Source organism: Choloepus didactylus, chromosome 4 (genome assembly GCF_015220235.1).
Source record: "Choloepus didactylus isolate mChoDid1 chromosome 4, mChoDid1.pri, whole genome shotgun sequence".
Taxonomy (NCBI): Eukaryota; Metazoa; Chordata; class Mammalia; order Pilosa; family Megalonychidae; genus Choloepus; species Choloepus didactylus.
Genome location: NC_051310.1, coordinates 149,012,186 through 149,032,960, shown reverse-complemented (window position 1 = coordinate 149,032,960; position 20,775 = coordinate 149,012,186). Strand labels below are relative to the sequence as shown.

The 20,775-nt window shown below is 38.3% G+C and overlaps 1 protein-coding gene across 4 annotated transcripts in view; it reads left to right on the top strand.

Annotated features, from left to right (window-relative positions):
* Positions 1–20,768, top strand: part of SLC12A6 (solute carrier family 12 member 6) — a 153,745-nt gene extending 132,977 nt beyond the window's left edge. For all 4 annotated transcript variants that reach the window (XM_037834405.1, XM_037834406.1, XM_037834407.1 and 1 more), the window contains 9 exons: positions 2,944–3,048; positions 3,455–3,623; positions 5,014–5,209; positions 5,809–5,978; positions 11,731–11,862; positions 12,437–12,544; positions 12,759–12,943; positions 16,666–16,799; positions 17,721–20,768. In XM_037834405.1, the coding sequence (XP_037690333.1) occupies positions 2,944–3,048; positions 3,455–3,623; positions 5,014–5,209; positions 5,809–5,978; positions 11,731–11,862; positions 12,437–12,544; positions 12,759–12,943; positions 16,666–16,799; positions 17,721–17,812 (1,291 nt within the window). In that variant the 3' untranslated portion in view covers positions 17,813–20,768. The remainder of the gene's footprint in view (positions 1–2,943; positions 3,049–3,454; positions 3,624–5,013; positions 5,210–5,808; positions 5,979–11,730; positions 11,863–12,436; positions 12,545–12,758; positions 12,944–16,665; positions 16,800–17,720) is intronic.
* Positions 20,769–20,775: the final 7 nt, after the last annotated feature.

The following is a 20,775-nucleotide window of genomic DNA, read 5'->3' as shown; positions in this document are numbered from 1 at the left end:
CTTTTTTTTTAATTCAGTTTCATTGAGATATATTCACATACCATAGTCATCTACAGTGTACAATCAGTTGTTCGCAGTACCATTATATAGTTGTGCATTCATCACCACAATCAATTTTTTAACATTTTCATTACTCCAAAAAAATAAAAATAAGAATAAAAATAAAAGTAAAAAAGAACACCTAAAACATTCCACCCCCTGCATCCCACCCTCTTTTTCATTTAATTTTTGTCCCCATTTTTCTACTCATCTTTCCATGTACTGGACAAAGGGAGCCACAAGGTTTTCACAATCACACAGTCACACCATGTAAGCTACATAGTTGTACAGTTATCTTCAAGAGTCAAGGCTACTGGATTGCAGTTTGACAGTTTCAGGTATTTACTTCTGGCTATTCCAATACACTAAGAAACTACAAAGGGATATCTGTATAGCGCATACGAATACCATCCAGAATGACCTCTCAACTCCATTTGAGATCTCTCAGCCACTGAAACTTCATTTTGTTTCATTTTGCTTCCCCCTTTTGGTCAGGAAGACCTACAATTCTGGGTCTAGGCTCATCCCTGGGAATTATGTCCCACATTGCCAAGGAGATTTACACTCCTGGGAGTCATGTCCTACATAGGAGGTAGAGCAGTGAGTTTACCTACCAAGTGGGTTTAAAGAGAGAGAGTCCACATCTAAGCAGCAGAAGAGGTTCTCTGGGGGAGACTCTTAGGCACAATTATAAATAGGCTTAGCCTCTCCTTTGCAGTAACAAGCTTCATAAGGAAAAGCCCCAAGATGAGGGCTCACCCTACTAAATTGGTAGTCCTCAATGCTTGGGAGAATATCAGTAATTCCCCGGGTGGGGAAGTTTAATATTCCTGCATCTTTTCCCAGTTCCTCAGGGGGGCCCTGCAAATACATTTTTTATTCTCTGCCCAAGATGTTTCAGGATTTCACACTAAATTGTACAAACCTACCAGATCTCCCTTCCTATTCAAAGTTCCATGTAATTATGGTGTTTGAATAAGCTGACCATGCAAGTTAAATTATTTAGTGTGCTATAGAAAATATAGATCCTGCACCAAATAAACATCTCCTCCCTTGGTCTCAAACAGAAGTTCAAGTTTTAAACACAATCAGTATCATCCTTTACCCTTTAGTCTGGTTTACCCTGGTCCTAACCAAGTCCATTTCATATCTCTAATTGAAGTCTGATCTCTTTTACAGCTTTTTTACAATTGCTGTATGAGGTAATACTGACATTGATAGCTGCCAAACTCTAGCTCTGAGTCTCAGGTATTACACAGTTACCCAAAGTTCCAGAGACTGACCAGGTTATACACAAGAGCTCATCATCTCAGAATTTACAGATAACCATTACAATTCAGAAATAGATGTGAGTGCTGCAAGAACTTACAATCTAGGGACCTTTACAGTAAGTGTTCCCCTGATAACCTGTGCTCTAAGATCAATTCTTAGACTTTACACACTATGCTTTGTCCATGTTAGTGAGGCGTTATAATGTTTGTCTTTTCGTTTCTGGAGTATTTCATTCAAAATGCTGTCCTTAAGATCCATTCACCTAGTTGCATGTCTCACACTTAATTCCTTTTTGCAGCTGCTCAATATTCTATTGTATACATACATCACAGTTCACCATTTTGTTCTTTAGTCAGTGTACCCTTAGGCCACCTTCACCCATTACAAATCATGAGTACTGCTGCTGTGAACACCAGTGTGCAAATATCCATTCGTGTCCCTGCTCTCAGATCTTCTAAGAACATACCCCATAATGAGGTTGCAGGACGTTATGGCACCCACATATTTAGCTTCTTGTGGAACCACCACACTGTGCTCCAGATAAGCTATACCATTCTACTTCCCCACCAACAGTGAATAGGTATATCTCTCTCCCCCCATTTTCTCCAGCACTTTTACCCTCTGTTTATATTTGTCCCCCTGCAATCTTATAGAGATATAGTCACATACCATACAGTCATCCATGGTGTACAATCAGTTGTTCACAGTATCATCATATAGTTGTGCGTTCATCACCACAAATCAGCACTTGAACATATTCATTACTTCAAAAAAAAGTTTTTAAAAAACAATCATTAAAAAAGATAAAAGAAAAACTAAAAATAAAATACAGTAAGATCAGACAACAGCACCACCACGAAGAATCCCATACCCATCCCTTATATCCTCCTCTTGTAGACATTTAGTTTTGGTATATTGTCTTTATTACATTTAATGGAAGTATATTACAATATTACTGTTAACTATAGACTCTAGCTTGTACCCTTAATTCTGTTAACCATATTTGAGATGCAAGCTTTTTATCACAAGGACAACCTGGTAAGAAAGTACAGATGGCTCAATGAAAAATAATTAAAAGAGCAAACCCAAATAATAACATATCAGTAGTATGCATAACACAAACAAATATTTTTGCTTATCTCTTTAGTCAAGGTATTGTCTCTGAAACAGAAAAAGAAATTGGTCCTGAATAACTTTATAATAGCTGAGATATCACTAACCACTTCCAAAAATAAGGGCTAAATAACACTCTGGTTCAGAAGATTACATCGAGTTTTACGTTCTCCCCATTATTTTCAAAGTAACTTAAACTCCAAGTGTGTATTAATTTCCTAATCCAAATTGCTATTTTACATTATTGCTTTTGAATAGTTATATAGAAGGACTGAGTGAATGACCCTTTCAGCATTTTTTTCTGAACCAAATGCACAGTGCCATCTGTGATAGAGTAGTGTTGATCTATTTACAATAGTTTCATTATGTTAGTAAAAAACATTATATACATCATTAATATGAGTTCTAACTTTCTGCCTTGTGAATGTGTTACTTGTACAATCAGAAGAGTAAACAACTTTTTGAAATGCTACTTGCTTTAGGTTTTCTGTTTCTAGTCTTTTCTCCTTTTTCTCACAGAGCAGAGAAAGAATGGGGTGATGGTATCCGTGGGCTGTCTCTCAGTGCAGCTCGATTTGCTTTGCTTCGTCTGGAGGAAGGACCTCCACACACTAAAAACTGGAGGTAAAAAAAAAAAAAAATCAATGGATCTTAGTGGTGTTTGGCACATATTTAACACACAAAAATGTGTGTTGTTGATTATAGGATAAGGAAATCATGTGGCTCAAGCAGTTGGTGTAATGGACTTATTTTGAACTATCTCAAATCTCTTGATTCCTTTAGTTCTTTGTCTTCATGTGATTTTTGAACACTATTTCTACCATTTTCATTTTTCCTTGAAGACTGATCATTATGAGTTAATACTGAGAGGATTCAAAATAATGCAGTACTCATCTTATTATTTCCTCTAATCTCTTCCTTCTTTCAAATTACGTGTTTTTTATAGATCTCTTGAATTAAAGGGTGGAATTGTCATTCTGTTCCCCAAAGCCAAAGTGTTTTCTTCCCTCTTCTCCCAACCTCTGTACAGACCTCAGTTGCTTGTGTTGCTGAAATTAGATGAAGACTTACATGTCAAGCATCCTCGCCTTCTCACCTTTGCTTCACAGCTCAAAGCAGGAAAGGGTCTCACTATTGTGGGCTCTGTCATCGTGGGGAACTTTCTAGAGAACTATGGTGAGGCTTTAGCTGCTGAGCAGGTAAGAATCAAGCTTATTGACTTAGGGGAAGGAAAGTAAAGTAAGCTTACGGTTTTGCAATGTTATCGGACCTCAGATTTCTAAATTACTCCCTTTTTTGAGTGATCTAGGAGGTTTCCCTGATAGTTAGTACTGACTTTTGAATAGTCATATTCTCCTAAATAATTCAGATGAACCAAAAGATAGTATTCTATTCTTTCTTCCCATGTAAAGTGTTGCTTCAAACCCAAAAGCTATTTCCAGATAGATTACTGATTACTTTAAGGCCAAGACTATTTCCAGATAGACTCTAAACATTGACTCTGAGCACCGAGAGAAGCCATGTAAATAAAGTTATCTCTTGGACAGTGGGAACAGTTCCTCATAATCTTGTGACAACAAGGCACAATGGGAAACTTTCTTTCTCTTTGCTAATTTGTGTGGTATTATGAGCAGGATTCCTTTGTTTTCTGATCAGCTATGCTGATTATTAAAGTTCTACCTGAAAAAGGAAATTGTTTTCACTCTGATACTTAATATACATGATAGAATTAACTCTGTGGTTTGGAGAAAATTTCAGTTGCATTTCAAAATTTTTACTGGCTCTCATTTTAGAATGCTTTGAAGCCCTAAAATGCAGAAGTGCTGAAGAAACTATTATAGTCCAGAATGATGGTAGAAATTAACAAAAAGAGCACAGGATTGGAAACCAAGAGATCCTGCTTTTTAACCTAGCTGCATCACTGACTTATTCAGTGCCTTTGGGAAAATCATGTGTATTGTCCATACCATTATTCTCTTCCCCTTCCCACTAAGAGGGTGCAGTAAGAGTATAAATGAGATTACTATCTCCAAATTGATCTGAATTACATAAAAGAGTAGTAGAGCTATTAAAGTGTCATCAGTAAATAGAAAATGTCAGAAAATAGTTGGAAAAGGGAGGCGCAAAAAAAAGAAAACATACCTGAGAAAATTCTAAAGTGAAACTGAATCATCAGATTGAATTTCTTGTAATCTGAGTCAGGACATGACAGGGCTGAGGAATAAGATCATGTTCACATTAGTGAACTCACCCTAGTCAATGAACAAAGAATATGGAATATTCACGTTATGAAGATCTCTGTTCTCAATTTTTGGTATAGTACAAGGAAGGAAAGCAGAATAGAGGAAAAGACAAACTAAATATAGACAACCAGCTATATATGTCAAGATATGTACTAAGCATTTAAAAAGTGTAAAAGACAAAGGATAATGGATTTCATTGAAATAATTTTAACTTTTGGTCTTTTCTGTAGAAGATGGGATTTTTTGCAGAGTTTGGAAAGAGGAGGGGAATATAATATTTGAGGAGGAGTGGGTTGAAAGATCCAGGTTGAAGCAATTCAGTGTTGAGGTTCCGTGTCTCTTTCAGACCGTAAAGCACCTAATGGAGGCAGAGAAGGTGAAAGGATTCTGCCAACTGGTGGTGGCAGCCAAGCTGAGAGAAGGCATTTCCCACCTCATCCAGTCTTGTGGCCTTGGGGGCATGAAGCACAACACAGTGGTGATGGGCTGGCCTAATGGCTGGCGCCAGAGTGAAGATGCTCGCGCTTGGAAGACTTTTATTGGTACAGAACTCTCTTCATACCATTCCTGAGGGCCCAAATGAAAGATGTAGTTAAATCCCCATCACCCTAGCCTTAACCCCAGTCTCCTAAAGTAGAAACTATGCCATTGCTGGAGTCTTAAAAGGACACCTATATAACTAGTAGTAATAATACCTGATTGTATCCAGATTTGCTTTTATATTTATTATTTATTTCTGTCAAGGCTTGTCCTAGGAAGTATTTCCTAAATTGTCATGTTTTAATTTGTGATTTCCCATATTGACATCCTCACAGGAATTGGAAGGATTGTCCCATAGCATCAAAAGCACCCAAATTCACTTATCCCCTATAAGGACCCATGGAATTGTAGTAATTAAAATGTATCTATTAACATATGCTATGGTTCTCATTCCAATTCTGCTAATTATTATTTTTCTCAATTATTTTTGTTATTTAATGAGTCAGAACCTACTATTTGAATAGGACTCTGTGCTCAAAGATATTTAAAAGAGAGTTGTTAGCCTTGTTTTCCTGACATAGTGGGAGCTATAAGAAGTAAGGCAAGCCTTAAGGGTTTTTTTCTGCTGATTCTGATTCTCACTCTCTCTTTTTCTCCCTAGGTACAGTTCGAGTGACAACTGCTGCCCATCTCGCCCTGCTGGTGGCCAAGAACATCTCCTTTTTTCCCAGCAATGTCGAGCAGTTTTCTGAAGGCAACATTGATGTGTGGTGGATTGTACATGATGGTGGGATGCTCATGCTATTACCATTCCTACTTAAACAGCACAAGGTATTTTTAGACAACTTTTTAAAAAGGTGTTTTTCCCTTAACTTCTGCCCTGGTTCACTAAATAAATCTCCATATTCACTAGATAAACCCTTTCTCTTTGGTTGTATAGTTTTGGGGCTTAGAATCAGAAGAGTTGGGGATTATTCTTGTCTCTCTTGTGGTCCGTTTCAACCGTATAAGAAATCATTTTTTTTATATTTGACACCAACCTATATCCAAGTGAAATTCAACAAACTAATAAAGTTCCATATGATCCCTTGGGAAAAACATTAACAAATGTATACATCCTTAAAACAAAACATACCTTTAATTACTTAAAAAATGCCAACAATCTTTCAAACACTGGAAACTGAAGGGTGCATGTGAGTGTCTGTATGTGTATCCACTTAACGTATAATAAACGGAAGTATGTGTGTGAGCACACATATATATACACTCATCCTTTGGTAAGACTAATTAAACTGAAATAGTAAATATTACAATCTGCATGGTGTGATCAGTGTGCATGCTATTTTTTTTTCTTTTTTTTAATTCATTTTTATTGAGATATATTCACATATCATGCAGTCATACAAAACAAAGCGTACATAAGCGTACATTCAGTTGTTTACAGTACCATTATATAGTTGTGCATTCATCCCCAAAATTAATTTTTGACATTTTCATTACCACACAAAAATAATAAGAATAAAAATTAAAGTGAACAATTAAAGTAAAAAAGAACACTGGGTGCCCTCCCCACCTCCACCCCCCCCCCCATTTTTCTACTCATCCATCCATAAACTGAACAAAGGGGAATGTGGTACATATGGCTTTCCCAGTCACATTGTCACCCCTCATAAGCTACATTTTTATACAATTGTCTACAAGATTCATGGGTTTGGGGTTGTAGTTTGATAGTTTCAGGTATCTACCACCAGCTATTCCAATTCATTAGAATCTAAAAAGGGTTATCTATATTGTGTGTAAGAGTGCCCACCAGAGTGACCTCTTGGCTCCTTTTGGAATCTCTCTACCACTGAAGCTTATTTTATTTCCTTTCACTTCCCCCTTTTGGTCAAGAAGATGTTCTCCATCCCACGATGCTATGTCTGGGTTCCTCCCTGGGAGTCATATTCCACGTTGACAGAGAGATTTCACTCCCCTGGGTGTCAGATCCCACATAGGGAGGAGGGCAGTGATTTCACCTGCCAAGTTGGCTTAGCTAGAGAGAGAGGGCCACATTTGAGCAACAAAGAGGCATTCGGGAGGAGGCTCTTAGGCACAATTATAGGCAGTCCTAGCCTCTCCTTTGCAGCAACAGTCTTGCCAAGGCCAAGTCCCGTGGTAGAAGGTTCAGCCCATCAAACCACCAGTCCCCTAGTGTCAGTGAGCACATCAGCAACCATCAAGGTGGGGAAGCCCAACACCCCTGCATTCTCCACCAGCTCCTCAAGGGGGCTCTGCATATTTTTTTCATTGTTTTTTTTTAATTAACTATATCAAAAAAAATTTTTTTAAAAGATATGCAATAAAAAAAATTTCAAACAAACCATAACGAGGGAGTAAGAAAAAGACAACTAACCTAAAATAACTACTTTACTTCCAACATGTACCTACTTGTCCTAGTTTGCTAATGCTGCAGAATGCAAAACACCAGAGATGGATTGGCTTTTATAGAAAGGGGGTTTATTTGGCTATACAGTTACAGTCTTAAGGCCATAAAGTGTCCAAGGTAACACATCAGTAATCAAGTACCTTCACTGGAGGATGGCAAATGGTGTCCGGAAAACCTCTGTTAGCTGGGAAGGCACGTGGTTGGCGTCTGCTCCAAAGTTCTGGTTTCAAAATGGCTTTCTCCTAGGACATTCCTCTAGCAAGCTTGCTCTTCTTCAAAACATCACTCACAGCTGCACTCCGTTCAGTCTCTTTGAGTCAGCACATTTATATGGCTCCACTGATCAAGGCCCACCCTCAATGGGTGGGGCCACACCTCCATGGAAATATCCCATCAGTTATCATCTACAGTTGGGTGGGGCACATCTCCATGCAAACAACCTAATTCAAACATTCCAACTTAATCCCCACTATTCTGTCTGCCCCACAAGATTGCATCAAAGAATATGGCTTTTTCTGGGGGACATAATACATTCAAACCGGCACACTACTCTACCCCAAGAAAATAAACTAATATAGCAACACTTCTGTGAACTTGTTCCTACCATACCCATCAGAAATTAACAAACCATAGTCATTCCTGGGCATTCCCAGAACATTAAATTGACCCATGATACCTGATCTGTTCTTATTGGGTTATCGTTCCCCCTTCATTAATTGCTCTCTATCACTAGTTCCTCTACTTTCTACATTATAAACCGTCTATTTTTAAAGTGTGTTGTTTAACCTCCAGGTGTTTGTGAATTTTCTAAGTCTCTGATGGTTATTGACTCTTAATTGTATTCCGCTGTAGTCAGAGAATGTGCTTTTTGAATAATTTCATTTTTTTTAAATTTATTGAGGCTTGTTTTATATCCCAGCATATGGTCTATTCTGGAGAAAGTTCCCTGATCACTAGAGAAGAATGTGTATCCTGGTGATTTGGGATGTAATGTTCTGTGTATGTCTGTTAAATCAAATTCATTTATCAGATTGTTTAGGTTTTCAGTTTCCTTATTGGTCTTCTGTCTGGTTGATCTGTCTATAGGAGAGAGTGATGTGTTGAAGTCTCCCACAATTATTGTGGAAACATCCATTGCATCCTTTACTTTTGCCATGTATTTTGTGGCACCATAATTGGGTGCATAAACATTTATGATTGTTATTTCTTCTTGTTGAATTGCCCCTTTTATTAGTATGTAGTGGCCTTCTTTGTCTCTCTTAACATCCTTGCATTTAAAGTCTATTTTATCTGAGATTAATATTGCTACTCCTGCTTTCTTTTGGCTGTAGCTTGCATGAAATATTTTTTCCTTCCTTTCACTTTCAATTTATTTGTGTCCCTGTGTCTACAATGAGTCTCTTGTATGCAACATATTGATGGTTCATATTTTTTGATGCATTCTGCCAATCTATATCTTTTAATTGGGGAGTTTAATCCATTTACATTCAGTGTTCTTACTGTGAAGGCATTTCTTGAATCAGCCATAATATCCTTTGGTTTATGTTTGTCAGATATATTTTTTCCCTCTCTCTCTTAAGGTCCTTTAGTGAACCAATACGGAATCTCTTTATTACCAAACCTTGCTCCATATCTCTCTCTCCTTTCTTTGTTTCTCTGTCGGTAAGGCTTCCTTTAGTATCTGAAGTAGGGCAGGTCTTTTATTAGCAAAATCTCTCAGCATTTGTTTGTGAAAAATTTAAGCTCTCCTTCAAATTTGAAGGAGAGCTTTGCTGGATAAACTATTCTTGGTTGGAAATTTTTCTTTCTCGGAATTTTAAATATGTCATGCCACTGCCTTCTCACCTCCATGGTAGCCTCTGAGTAGTCACTACTTAGTCTTATGTTGTTTCCTTTGTATGTGGTGAATTGCTTTTCTCTTGCTGCTTTCAGAACTTGCTCCTTCTCTTTAGTATTTTAGTGGGTTTATTTGGATTTATTCTATTTGGAGTTTGCTGGGCATTTATGCTTTGTGTATTTATATTGTGTAGAAGGTTTGGGAAGTTTTCCCCAACAATTTCTTTGAATACTCTTTCTATACCTTTACCCTTCTCTTCCCCTTCTGGGACACCAATGAGTCTTATATTTGGACGTTTTATTTGATATATCATATCCCTGAGGTCCATTTCAAGTTTTTCGATTTTTTTCCCCATTTTTTCTTTTGTTCCTTCATTTTCCATTCTGTGGTCCTCAAGGTCATTGATTCGTTGTTCAGCTTCCTCTAGTCTTGTACTATGAGTATCCAGAATCTTTTTAATTTGGTCCACAGTTTCTTTTATTTCCATAAGATCATCTGTTTTTTTTATTTACTCTTGCAGTTTCTTCTTTATGCTCTTCTAGGCTCTTCTTCATGTCCTTTATATCCTGTGCCATGCTCTCGTTGTTTGTCTTTAGTTCTTTGATAAATTGCTCCAAGTACTGTGTCTCCTCTGATCTTTCAGTTTGGTTGTTTGGGTTTGGGTTATCCATAGTGTCTGGTTTTTTCATAAGCTTTAAAATTTTCTGTTGTTTTTGGCCTCTTGGCATTTGCTTGACTTGATTGGGTTCTTTTAGGGTAAGCAGGATTATTCAAAGACTAATCTCTAATTTGTCAGATCTATGGCTTCATGGCTTACACTTTCTCTAACCAGCAGATGGCGTCCGTGAGTCACCTATTCCCCTCAAGTCAGTTCTCTCCAACTTTGTCTTTGTGGTGTGTGGGGGTCTGATTCTTGTGGGGTCTATTTGGTGCACCAAGTTTGGGTGTGTTGTTGGTGCTGTCCGCCCTGAATGTGGGGCGTGTGTCTGAGCAAGGGAGGGAGGGCAGCTTTAATAATCAAATCTCCCAAGTGTTTCTGGAGATTTAAGGCTGTTGCAAGATCTAAACCTTCACTTCAGTCTTGCCACAGATTGTCCCTGCCGCTGACCCACAAGTCCCTGGTATTGGCTTATGGTCCCTGGGATTTCCGAATGGGTCCCTCTTCCAAGCCGTGCCCTTCTACGGCCTCTGCTGAGGGAAGCTTGTGCTACATCACAAGTGCACACCGTCCCTCAAGGGAAGTTCTGGGCCGCGGGGTCATGTAGGTGTGTTTCCAGCCTGATATAAGGATGGCTTTATGGGACGTGTTAATTTCCCCCTTTTCGCACAGCTCCACCTTCCCAGCTCTGGGACAATGAGCTGTGGGTGCACGAAAGGCTGTTATCCATGCCCAATATTGTGGCTTGTGCGTGTGTCGCTGGAAACACTTCCCATCACACTGGGTGTTTTGGTGCGGCTATGGGCTGTGGCGCTGGCGCCAGGCAGGAGCGTTCTCAGCCCGCCGGGAAGATGGCTGCAAGGGGGTTGGTTATTTTCCCCTTTTGGCTAACCTCTGCCTTCCTTGCTCCGAGACAATTAGCAGTGGGTGCGCGAAAGGCTATCTTCCACGTCAGATATTGAGGCGTTCGCACAGCCCGTTCCTGCCATGCTTCACTGTGCGGTTCTCACTGCCGTATCTGCAGCCGCTTTTGGGTTTTTTAAAAAAGAACTAGTCTGACTCCAAACGCCAGCCCACGGTTTCCGCACACCGCAGCATGGCTGCTAGATATTCCACAGGCTTACTCATCATTTCAGAATGCAGACTCTTGGTTTCACCAAGTGCATGGTCCCTGTGGATTTAGCAGACCTTGTCCAGCTGGTGCATCGCTGGAACTGGTGTTCTGGGTCACTTTCTGACTTTTATCTAGTATTTTTCACAAAGATGTTTTTTTGCCCTGTCTCTCCTAGCCACCATCTTAGGTTCTCCTGCATGCTATTTTGATAAAGCATGTTCTTAATGTGCTTTATCCATGCGACTATCCAAAACAGGCACATGCAACTATCCAAAACAGTGAGGGACAGAGAGGTGAGATCTTACTGCGTCAATCTTTTCCTTTTTGCCCATTTTTTCTTGTGATGAAATTAAGGAAGTCCTTAACACTGTAGTTAATGTGTTGCTTAATCAATCTTTTGCTCTAGGACAGTGATATAGCAAGTCAGAAGCCAGGAACAAATACCCTGATACTATAGCAAAGTTGTTATAGGCATGAATGCCTCATGTTTTAGGAAATCACTCTCTTTTGCCTCTAATTTTCCTTGTATGTATGGCACTCTCTCAGGTGTGGCGAAAGTGTAGCATACGGATCTTCACAGTAGCCCAACTAGAAGACAACAGTATCCAGATGAAGAAAGACCTGGCCACCTTCTTGTATCACTTGCGCATTGAAGCAGAGGTAGAAGTGGTGGAGATGGTGAGAAACCTGAATTTGAGATCAAAGAGACCACCATTTCCCCTTCCCCCACCCTGTCTTTCTAGCTTGGGGAATTGTTCAGCTGAAAATGTATATTAATCCCATAGTTCCAACAAATTCTTAATACATTGACCTAGTTAAGTAGAATGTGTAAATGATGTGCGTTTGTTTTTTGTGTGTATTCTTTTTGTTTTTAACACTGTCCTTATATTTCTGTCAGCCTCTTGTTTGCTTAACATAGTTTTATTACTTTTCAATTCATATATTCCTACTTAAAATCACGTGGCTTTTTTAATAACCTGTCACTATTAAGCAAAAAACAGACCATCTAGAGGTTGTGTTTCAAGGAAGCATATATGTAAGGTTGGATTCTGGAAAAGACTCTGAGTTGGATTTTATCTACAATTCACACTAATGTATTTATGTAACTTAGTGCCTGAACAAATTGAGGTGAAACTTAGTTCATACTGTGATACTTCCTCTGGTTTAATTTAGTAAGTAGAAACAAAAAGGTAAGGCTCAATATTCTTTGTTCTTTGTGCTTATTGCCCACTCTGTGTGATGTCTTTAACAGCATGACAGTGACATATCAGCTTATACTTACGAGCGCACTCTGATGATGGAGCAGAGGTCCCAGATGCTCCGGCACATGCGACTATCCAAAACAGAGCGGGACAGAGAGGTGAGATCTTACTGCATCAGTGTAATGCTGGTCCTATGAAATCTATTACTGAAAGGGATACTAATGTATTGTTTTCACAGGATAACAAATGCATCTCTTCTCATAGCTGTCATCAGCTATTCCACTGTACCCCCATTATTGTTTTAAAAAAATTGAAACTGAAGCATGAGAGAAATGTGGGTCTAGAGTAATAACTTTGTTGGGCCTTCCCCAGGCACAGCTCGTGAAAGACCGGAACTCAATGCTACGATTGACCAGCATTGGCTCTGATGAGGATGAAGAGACAGAAACTTACCAGGAGAAGGTGCACATGACTTGGACAAAAGACAAGTACATGGCATCCCGGGGACAAAAAGCCAAGTCAATGGAAGGTTTCCAGGACCTGCTTAACATGCGCCCGTAAGTTTTCCCACTCACATGCTTATCACATAATATAGTACCCTAGTCTTTGGCACAGCTTTGATTTTGCCTGGATCCACAAGATGGAGTCTTCATTTTGCCCCAAATCCAGGCAATTCTATTATTTGCTTATGCATATTACCTCCCAACTATCACTACACATAGGCTGACCATCCTTCTTCTTCTCCACATACTTCATGTCCAAAATGTGTTTCTGGTAAGAAATAGCAAACATAGAATAAGAAAACCCAGCATACTAATATAAGGAAATTTAGAAATGAAAAATTTCCTGACATGCTGGTTGAAAGAGTAATATATTCACAAAGTAGGCAGACAGGTTAGAAAAAAAAATATTGCTTCTAGGTAATTTGTAAAGCTAGATACTAGGGAAATTCAATAAATATATTCCATTTTATTTAGTCAAAATATTTTTAAGTACCAACTGTTTGTAAAATACTCTGGCTAGCTATCTGACATGATGAAAAGACATCCTCCCTCTCCTGAAATGTCTTACAGTCTTAAACAATTAGATACAATGAGTGAGTACTATAATGTGGGGGAAAAGGGTACAAAGGTAGTCTGAATAAATGAGTGCAAAAATCTGGTTTCAAAACGGGAAACTTCACAGAAGACCTTGCTTTTGGCGATCTTAGAATAATAAGAATTTTCCAGTTGAACAACTTGGGTGAGGATATTCTGGACAGAGGTTAAGATCTGTGTGTACAAATACATGGAGATATAGTAGTAATATCTAACATTTATTAAGTATTTAATTTGTATCAATCTACATACTACATATATTACATGTATTATTTCATATAATCGTTAAAATTCTGTGAGATATAGGTACTATTATAATTACTGTTTTACTAACAAGAAAATTGAGGCTTAGAGAAGTTCCATAATTTCCCCAGTTACTTACAGAGTAGGTGAAGTCACATAGCAGGGTCCTGATGTGGCAGGACCAGATTACGTCTCATTCTAGATATTACATTCTTAACCACTGTATATAGTATATCTCATGAAAGAGCTGAGGAGAATCAGACGTTTTACCCTAACACAGCTTAAGTGTAAGAGAACAAAAGATTAGGCTGGAAGATAGATAGGGACAAATTGTGAGTTTACGTTTTTATCCTCTATGTAAAGTGCAATGCTACTTTCTAAAAGTGCCAGTCTTTGATGAGAATATAAATGAACACATTGCTTCCTTCATTGAAAAAGTCTAGTTATGAAAATGTCAGCCCAATTAAATGGTGCACAAGTCCCGTATCTCTTCAGCAAACATTAAAAAACAATTCACCGACAGGCCACAGTTCACAGACCACATTTTGAGTAGCACCACACAAGATTTTTGATGGGCAGTGTTGGAGGAAGGTCTCCTTGAATTTCTGCACAGTTAAGAGCTAGATAGTATAAAGATGGGTATCACAGAAGGAGTAGATTAAGGAGAGGCTGAGGACTTGTCCTATTTCATGTTTGTGTAGGAGAAGTTAAGTTACATAAGACATTCCACTAGCATCAGGAATAATTATTACCACAAGATTTCTTAAAAACAACTTTAAAATTATTCAGCTAATTTCTTAAGTGAATATAAATTTTATATTACTCTGTTTTGGATAATGGAGTTTTAAGTATCTATGGAGCTGTTCATTAGGCAGTTAGATACATGTCTGAAGCTTAATAGAAAAGTCAGCCCTAGTGGTAAAGATTTGGAAGTCATTACTATATGTGTAATATTTAGGAGCATGGGAGTAAATGAGATTTCATAGATGTAACATTAACTAAAAGCCCAAGGACAAAACCCTGGGAAATATCAGCATTTAAGGGGTACACAGATGAAGTGGCGGCTACTAAGAAGAGGTTGGCAGAGATCCAGGTAGAATAATTTAATTAGGCTTTTAGATTGAATAGCATTTAGTTAAGCAACTCCCAGTGTGTAAGAGGATTCCTGGAAGAATAAGATAAATAAGGAATTTAAACACAAGGCAGCATATACTAAATGCCAAATGAATGGTATAGAAGGCACTTATTGGAGATAAATGTGTAGGTAGAGTGGAAATAAGAAGCTAAGAGAATGAGAACCTCTTTTCATAAATTAAGATGCAGTGGATCCTCCCTTAGATAAGAAATTGGGAGCTAGGATAGAGAGAGGTGTGATAAGAACCAGGGAGCTCCTGGGTTATTCAGAAGAATGGTGAAGATATCTAATAGCCAAGGGCACTGGGGAGAAATGACTGGAAATATGCAATAGGATTGTGAAGCATCTTGTAAGGGACACCTAAAATTGGCTATCATAAAGTAGTACCAGTTTACCACATTGTGTATTATTTTACTCTCATAAATCTAGAGTTAGGAGTAAAAACCCTGATGTTTTGGTTGGTCAACAGGGCAAGACTAGGGGACAAGAGAATTTCTGGGGCAGACATCATAGAAATGATGCTTCATGGTCCCTGAACTAACAAGAAGAATACAGCTGAAAGGGAAGAGTCCAAGGGCTGGAAGTCTCAGTGAAATCAGTGAATGGAAAAAAGGGGTAGAAAGTATGAGAATTAGAGAATATGGGGTATTAGAGTTTAACATATCAGAGGTAGAGTAGTTGATATCATAGTTGGAGGTGAGGCAGTTGTGATTTAGGGCAACAGAACTATATTGGTTGACTGTCCAATTTGGAAGGTATGGTGAACAGAAGAATGTAAGGATATTATATGTGTAATACATTACGCTAATATTAATCTTCACAACCCCCATGATAATGACTTTTTTATTCCTGTTTGGTTATCTAACGGTTCTGAACTTTTAACTTTTACATATGTAAAAGAGGGTAAATAAATTATTTAAAGTTCGCTGTAAAAATTAAATGAAATCACATACGTAAAGCGTTTAGGATTGGAACTAGCACACAGAAGACACTCAATCCATGAGGGTGGTTGTTAGAATAACTCTGGCTCAGGTAAGTGACATTTCCTTAAGATCACTTAGCCAGCAAGTTTCAGAACTGAAGTATAAATTTCAATCTCCAGGTAGCAAAGCTAAGTTTCCTTCCATTCTATTCAGTCACTTCCTCATTTTTCCTTTTGCTTTACTTCTTCCTTAAAAATAGAAAACACTTATCAGGGTGTGAAGGTCATGTTTCTGGGGCTATAAAACTTGGAGAAGAGGGTGGGGTGGTACAGGGGCTCTTTTGGTAGTGGCTCATCAGATAGATTGTTGTCCATTCCTGCTTCCATCGACCAGCTTAGAGGAAGAGAAAGAAAACTGAGAGAAAGAGGAAGAGCAAGGTTATTAAAGCTGCTACTTAAAATACCCATGGCTTCCCTCTTGGAATTGCAGAGGCTTGGAGGTCTAGTTCTGTGTTTTGGCCCCTACCATTCATGAAGAAAATTCTACAAAGATTTATATTGAATTCCTTAGTTCAGTATCTTATTTGACCTCCCTTTACACCTATTTGAATTTCCACTCTTCTGAAACAGATTGATATTTTAAGTCTTCATTTAATAAAATAACCCCAGATTCACTTATTCCTGATTTCATAGGCTTAAATCATGTAAATGAGGAAATTTTAACATTTGTCTTCAAAATGCTTTGAAGAAACAAACTGAACATTCTGTGCATCACATTTTTCCATAAGTAAGGAAAAAAGCCGTGAGTCTCTGTTTTTAAGACTCTGACTATATGGTTAGTATTCTCTTTGCCTTAACCCCCTGTATTTCTTCCCCACTCAGGGACCAGTCCAATGTGAGGCGGATGCATACAGCAGTCAAGCTCAACGAGGTTATAGTTAACAAGTCCCATGAAGCAAAGCTTGTTTTGTTGAATATGCCAGGACCACCCCGAAATCCTGAGGGTGATGAAAACTGTATCCTTTTCAAGAACAGAGTTGCTAATAGGGAAAACAGTCTTGTTTCTTAGATGAGACAACTAGGTAAGTATAAAAGTCATTTGCTATGCCCAGTTTCACGCTTTGAGGAGGGAAGATTGTTGAAATTCTTAGGCAAGGATTCTGACAAAGTAGTGAGATTAATCTCCTCTTGGGGAGTTGGCGGTGCAATATATTATTCTCTCTGAACCCTAAGAGCCTTTTTGGTGATAGATTTGCAAGGTGATTTCTAATATTCGGTGATAGGACCCTTTCTGACAATCCTGGATACAGATAACCCACATCCTTTCTCCCTTCCAAGCTCTACCTGCTTGGCAAAGCTTCTTTCTTTTGGAGTCAGAGGAGAAGCAGGAGGTAGCTCCTTCAGCCAAGGGAAAAGATAGGGGTTCTTCCCCATACTCGCATCCCAGGATTTTTTTTTTTTATGGGAACCCTTCAACACTGCAACTATGTAGATTGGCCCATTCCCATTAGTACCTTTAAGGAAAAGAGGTTTAAAAAAAATTGGCAGGAAAATCTGGGTTGAGCAGCTTCACTTAGAAATTATTGGGTTCTCTCTTAGGCATCTTACAAGCTGCCTTATTGCAGCCTTTACTTCTCTTCTGTATTTTTTGGTCTTACCTTGCCTTTAGAATAACATGTTACTGTGGGTTTCCCCATTTTTAATATTTAGAAAACATCTAACAAATAGTAAAGTCTTACATTACATATAGACACCAAAAAATTATTTTACAGAGCTAAATTGAATTCAGAGTTCAGGCTTTTCCAATTGTGAGTATATAATAATTAAGACAAGCATGTTGATTTTACAACTTTCTGGTCAGATAAATTCAGATTATCATGAAGCCAGGTTGTAAAGTATACTCTTCTGCTTATTTGACTCCTTGACAAATTCTAAAGATATGGAGTTCCTAGAAGTACTCACCGAGGGACTAGAGCGAGTCCTCCTTGTTCGGGGTGGTGGCAGTGAAGTGATTACCATTTATTCATAATCTACCCTGAATGACTCTGCTTGGCCTCACATTTCCTGGAGGCACTGGCCCTTTACTACCACTTCCACTGAACTAGAGATCTGTATTCTATACACATCCTACTGAACTCTTGATGAGCTGAGCCTCAAGTACTTGTCCAAAAGGGTACAAATAGATCTGCTCTTTGCTTCCATATGACCTGCTGTCTTTATAACAAAAGCAGATATTCCCTCAACATTAGAACCATGGTCAAGTCCTAAAAGCCATGTCTTTACCAACTGAAGGCTGTTTAAAATTAGCAAGCTAAGCCAATAAAATGCATTGGCAAAGGCATGCTAGAAATTCAACTGAAGATAAAAAGCAAGCACATATCCAGCATTCAAGGTGAGTCTCAGAAGTCCAGATGATGACATCATGGGGTAGCAGAGTTGCGGCCTCATCTTACTGAAGAATCCATGGCCAAGAATATAGGGCCCTGATATCCTTGTGGAGATAAGGGAAGCCAAGATGGAAACCTTTTTTAGCCATTTTTCTTTAGTGTACCCATCGCTCTCCAGGACTCTAATTTTGTATCATGGTACTACTGTACAAAAACTGAAACATGACTGCAGCCTCTACTTCCTCTAAAATAAGATTCCTTCAAAATACCAGGTTTAAGTATATCTACTATGTTGGCGTACGTTTCAGGTGTTTGTTCGTTTCTCTAACTCAAAACCTATTCTGAGTTAAGACTGTAACACAGGCAGTGTTAAATTGGAAATTGCTTTCTAACAGGTAGAGTAAGAATTCTTTCTTTCAGGGTCTTTTCAAATGGCTGAACTAAGGATACTCCAAAGAATAGCTATTAAGATTTACTGAAATAGTCTGTGGTTATCTATGTGATGGGCAAAACACACAGGCTGTTATCTAAGAAACATTGACCAGTAGGTTCTCCTTTCCTTCTCCTTTTCATGCCCACTGGGCTAATAGGCACAGGTCAGAAAAAAATCACAGTAAGAAACCATAGGAAGACTGGCTAAAATCCTTCCCTAAAAGCTTTGGACTATCTATTAAAGGGAGAATCCAGCAATGGAATTATAAGTTCTAGAGCCATACTCTTCCCATAGTGCCAAAGATAATGAGCTGCTACTCTCCTTACCTACTTTGCTAAAGTGGCATACAAATTGGTATTGGCCTGATTCAGGAAAATTTTACTAAGAAACCTGTGGACTCATCTCCAAAGCCATAGTGAAGAACTGAGGCTTTCACCTAAATGCCCAGAGTATGAGGATTTCCCCGTTTCTTTCAATTTTATTCTTCAGTCTGACTTAAGAAATTTGGCTCTGAACTAAGAGATTATCCAAGCCAGAGGTCTTCCGCTATTTGTTTTGTTTTCAGAAAGCTCTAAATGTGCCAAGGAATACTGCAATCACAGCTTTCTTTACTAATTTACCAATCACAGAACACTTGATTTTCAAGTATACTACCCTTTGTGGCTGGGCAGTAATTTCAAATATGTGAAATCTTCATTTCTTAAACAGTATAGGTGTTTAGACAAACTCTCTTCTTATCTATGTTCATTCATGGTTACTTTTGAATTTTGCTTTATTAGTGATAAGTAGTGCCATTCTTCTCTGATTACCCAGTCGGATATGGAGCAAGCTACCTAGGTGCCAGCAATTATTCTTTTGACACTTAGGAACAGAGAACAAAATCCTTCAATATGGCTTAAGATATTGGGTCATTTTGATTTATTCCCTTTGCTCTTCTTTCACCTCCAGGCCCACTCAGGGTAGCAAGGCAGACTGGACCTTATGTCTTTTTTCCTACCCTCTCTGCATAAAGTAGCAGCATTGTTTACAGCTTTCATCAAACACTCCCATCATTTAGTTGAGTATAGCAGTGTCAAGAGAGGTCCCCTAAAACCCAAGATCTTAAAAACCCATACTAGATCAGCCTGCCTAGGAATTCCCCTATGTTTACACATACCCCTGGCAAAGTGATATGTATTTGTTTTCCATATAGGACAAATGTGGACAGAAAATAAGATTAATTTTAGAAGAGCTCTGTGGTTGGAGCTTTTTCAGAATCTTTTAAAGGGATAAGGGAATTAGTGGCCATTACTGTAGCCACTACTTCAGTCCTTAAAACACAAAATCACTGTTACATGGAAGAATGCTTTTTAGGCCAGACCTATACTCATTTCTGTCTAGAGCATTTCATATTTGTATGTGTTGCTTACATTGTTTGTCTGTTAAGTGTCTTGTTTCTTTTAATCACTGCAAATAAAGCAATACCGAAAACTGATGAGAATGCACCTTAGGGGAAAGGGCTTTGTGTTTCAAGAGAAAGGAGAGACCTCCTCCTGCCTTTTGAATGAGGTCAGCCAGCTTTTAAGTCTTAGCTATGATGTTACCAGGGCAGGTAATAATACACAGTCTTCTACTGTTGGCCCTCTGCATTCCATAGCTATCTTAAAAGTTGAAGTTAAAATTACAGCATCTGATTGACAGTTACCACACTCCTCTTGGCAGAGGAAAGATCACTATCCTATATATTCAATTGCCTCAAATTCTTGTGGCCCCAAGGATCCCGCCAATCCTCATTCCCCCTAAATATGTTAAAAATCCATTATTGTGGGTATTAAAGTAGCAATTATACTATAAGCATTTTTATGTACTCATTTTGTCTGGTTTATTTTCATCATGTAAAATCTGAATCCAGCATTAGTTTTTCATATCTTCTACAAGTGTCTCCAATGGAATTTTTATATCACAGCTTATGTTAAATAGAAGTGAAATATTAAGGAAAATAGATTAGATTTAAAGGAAACTGTGCAACTATTTTGTTCTCAACCATTTAATTTATTGAAAGGAGAATGCTGCTGTGGTTCTTGACTTAGCAGCAACTATTCTTTGTTTACATAGTTACGGTTTTATTTGTTGTTTTGCTCTGTATTGGGAACATAAATAAAGTTTTCTACATTATTTTCAGTCAGTATTGTG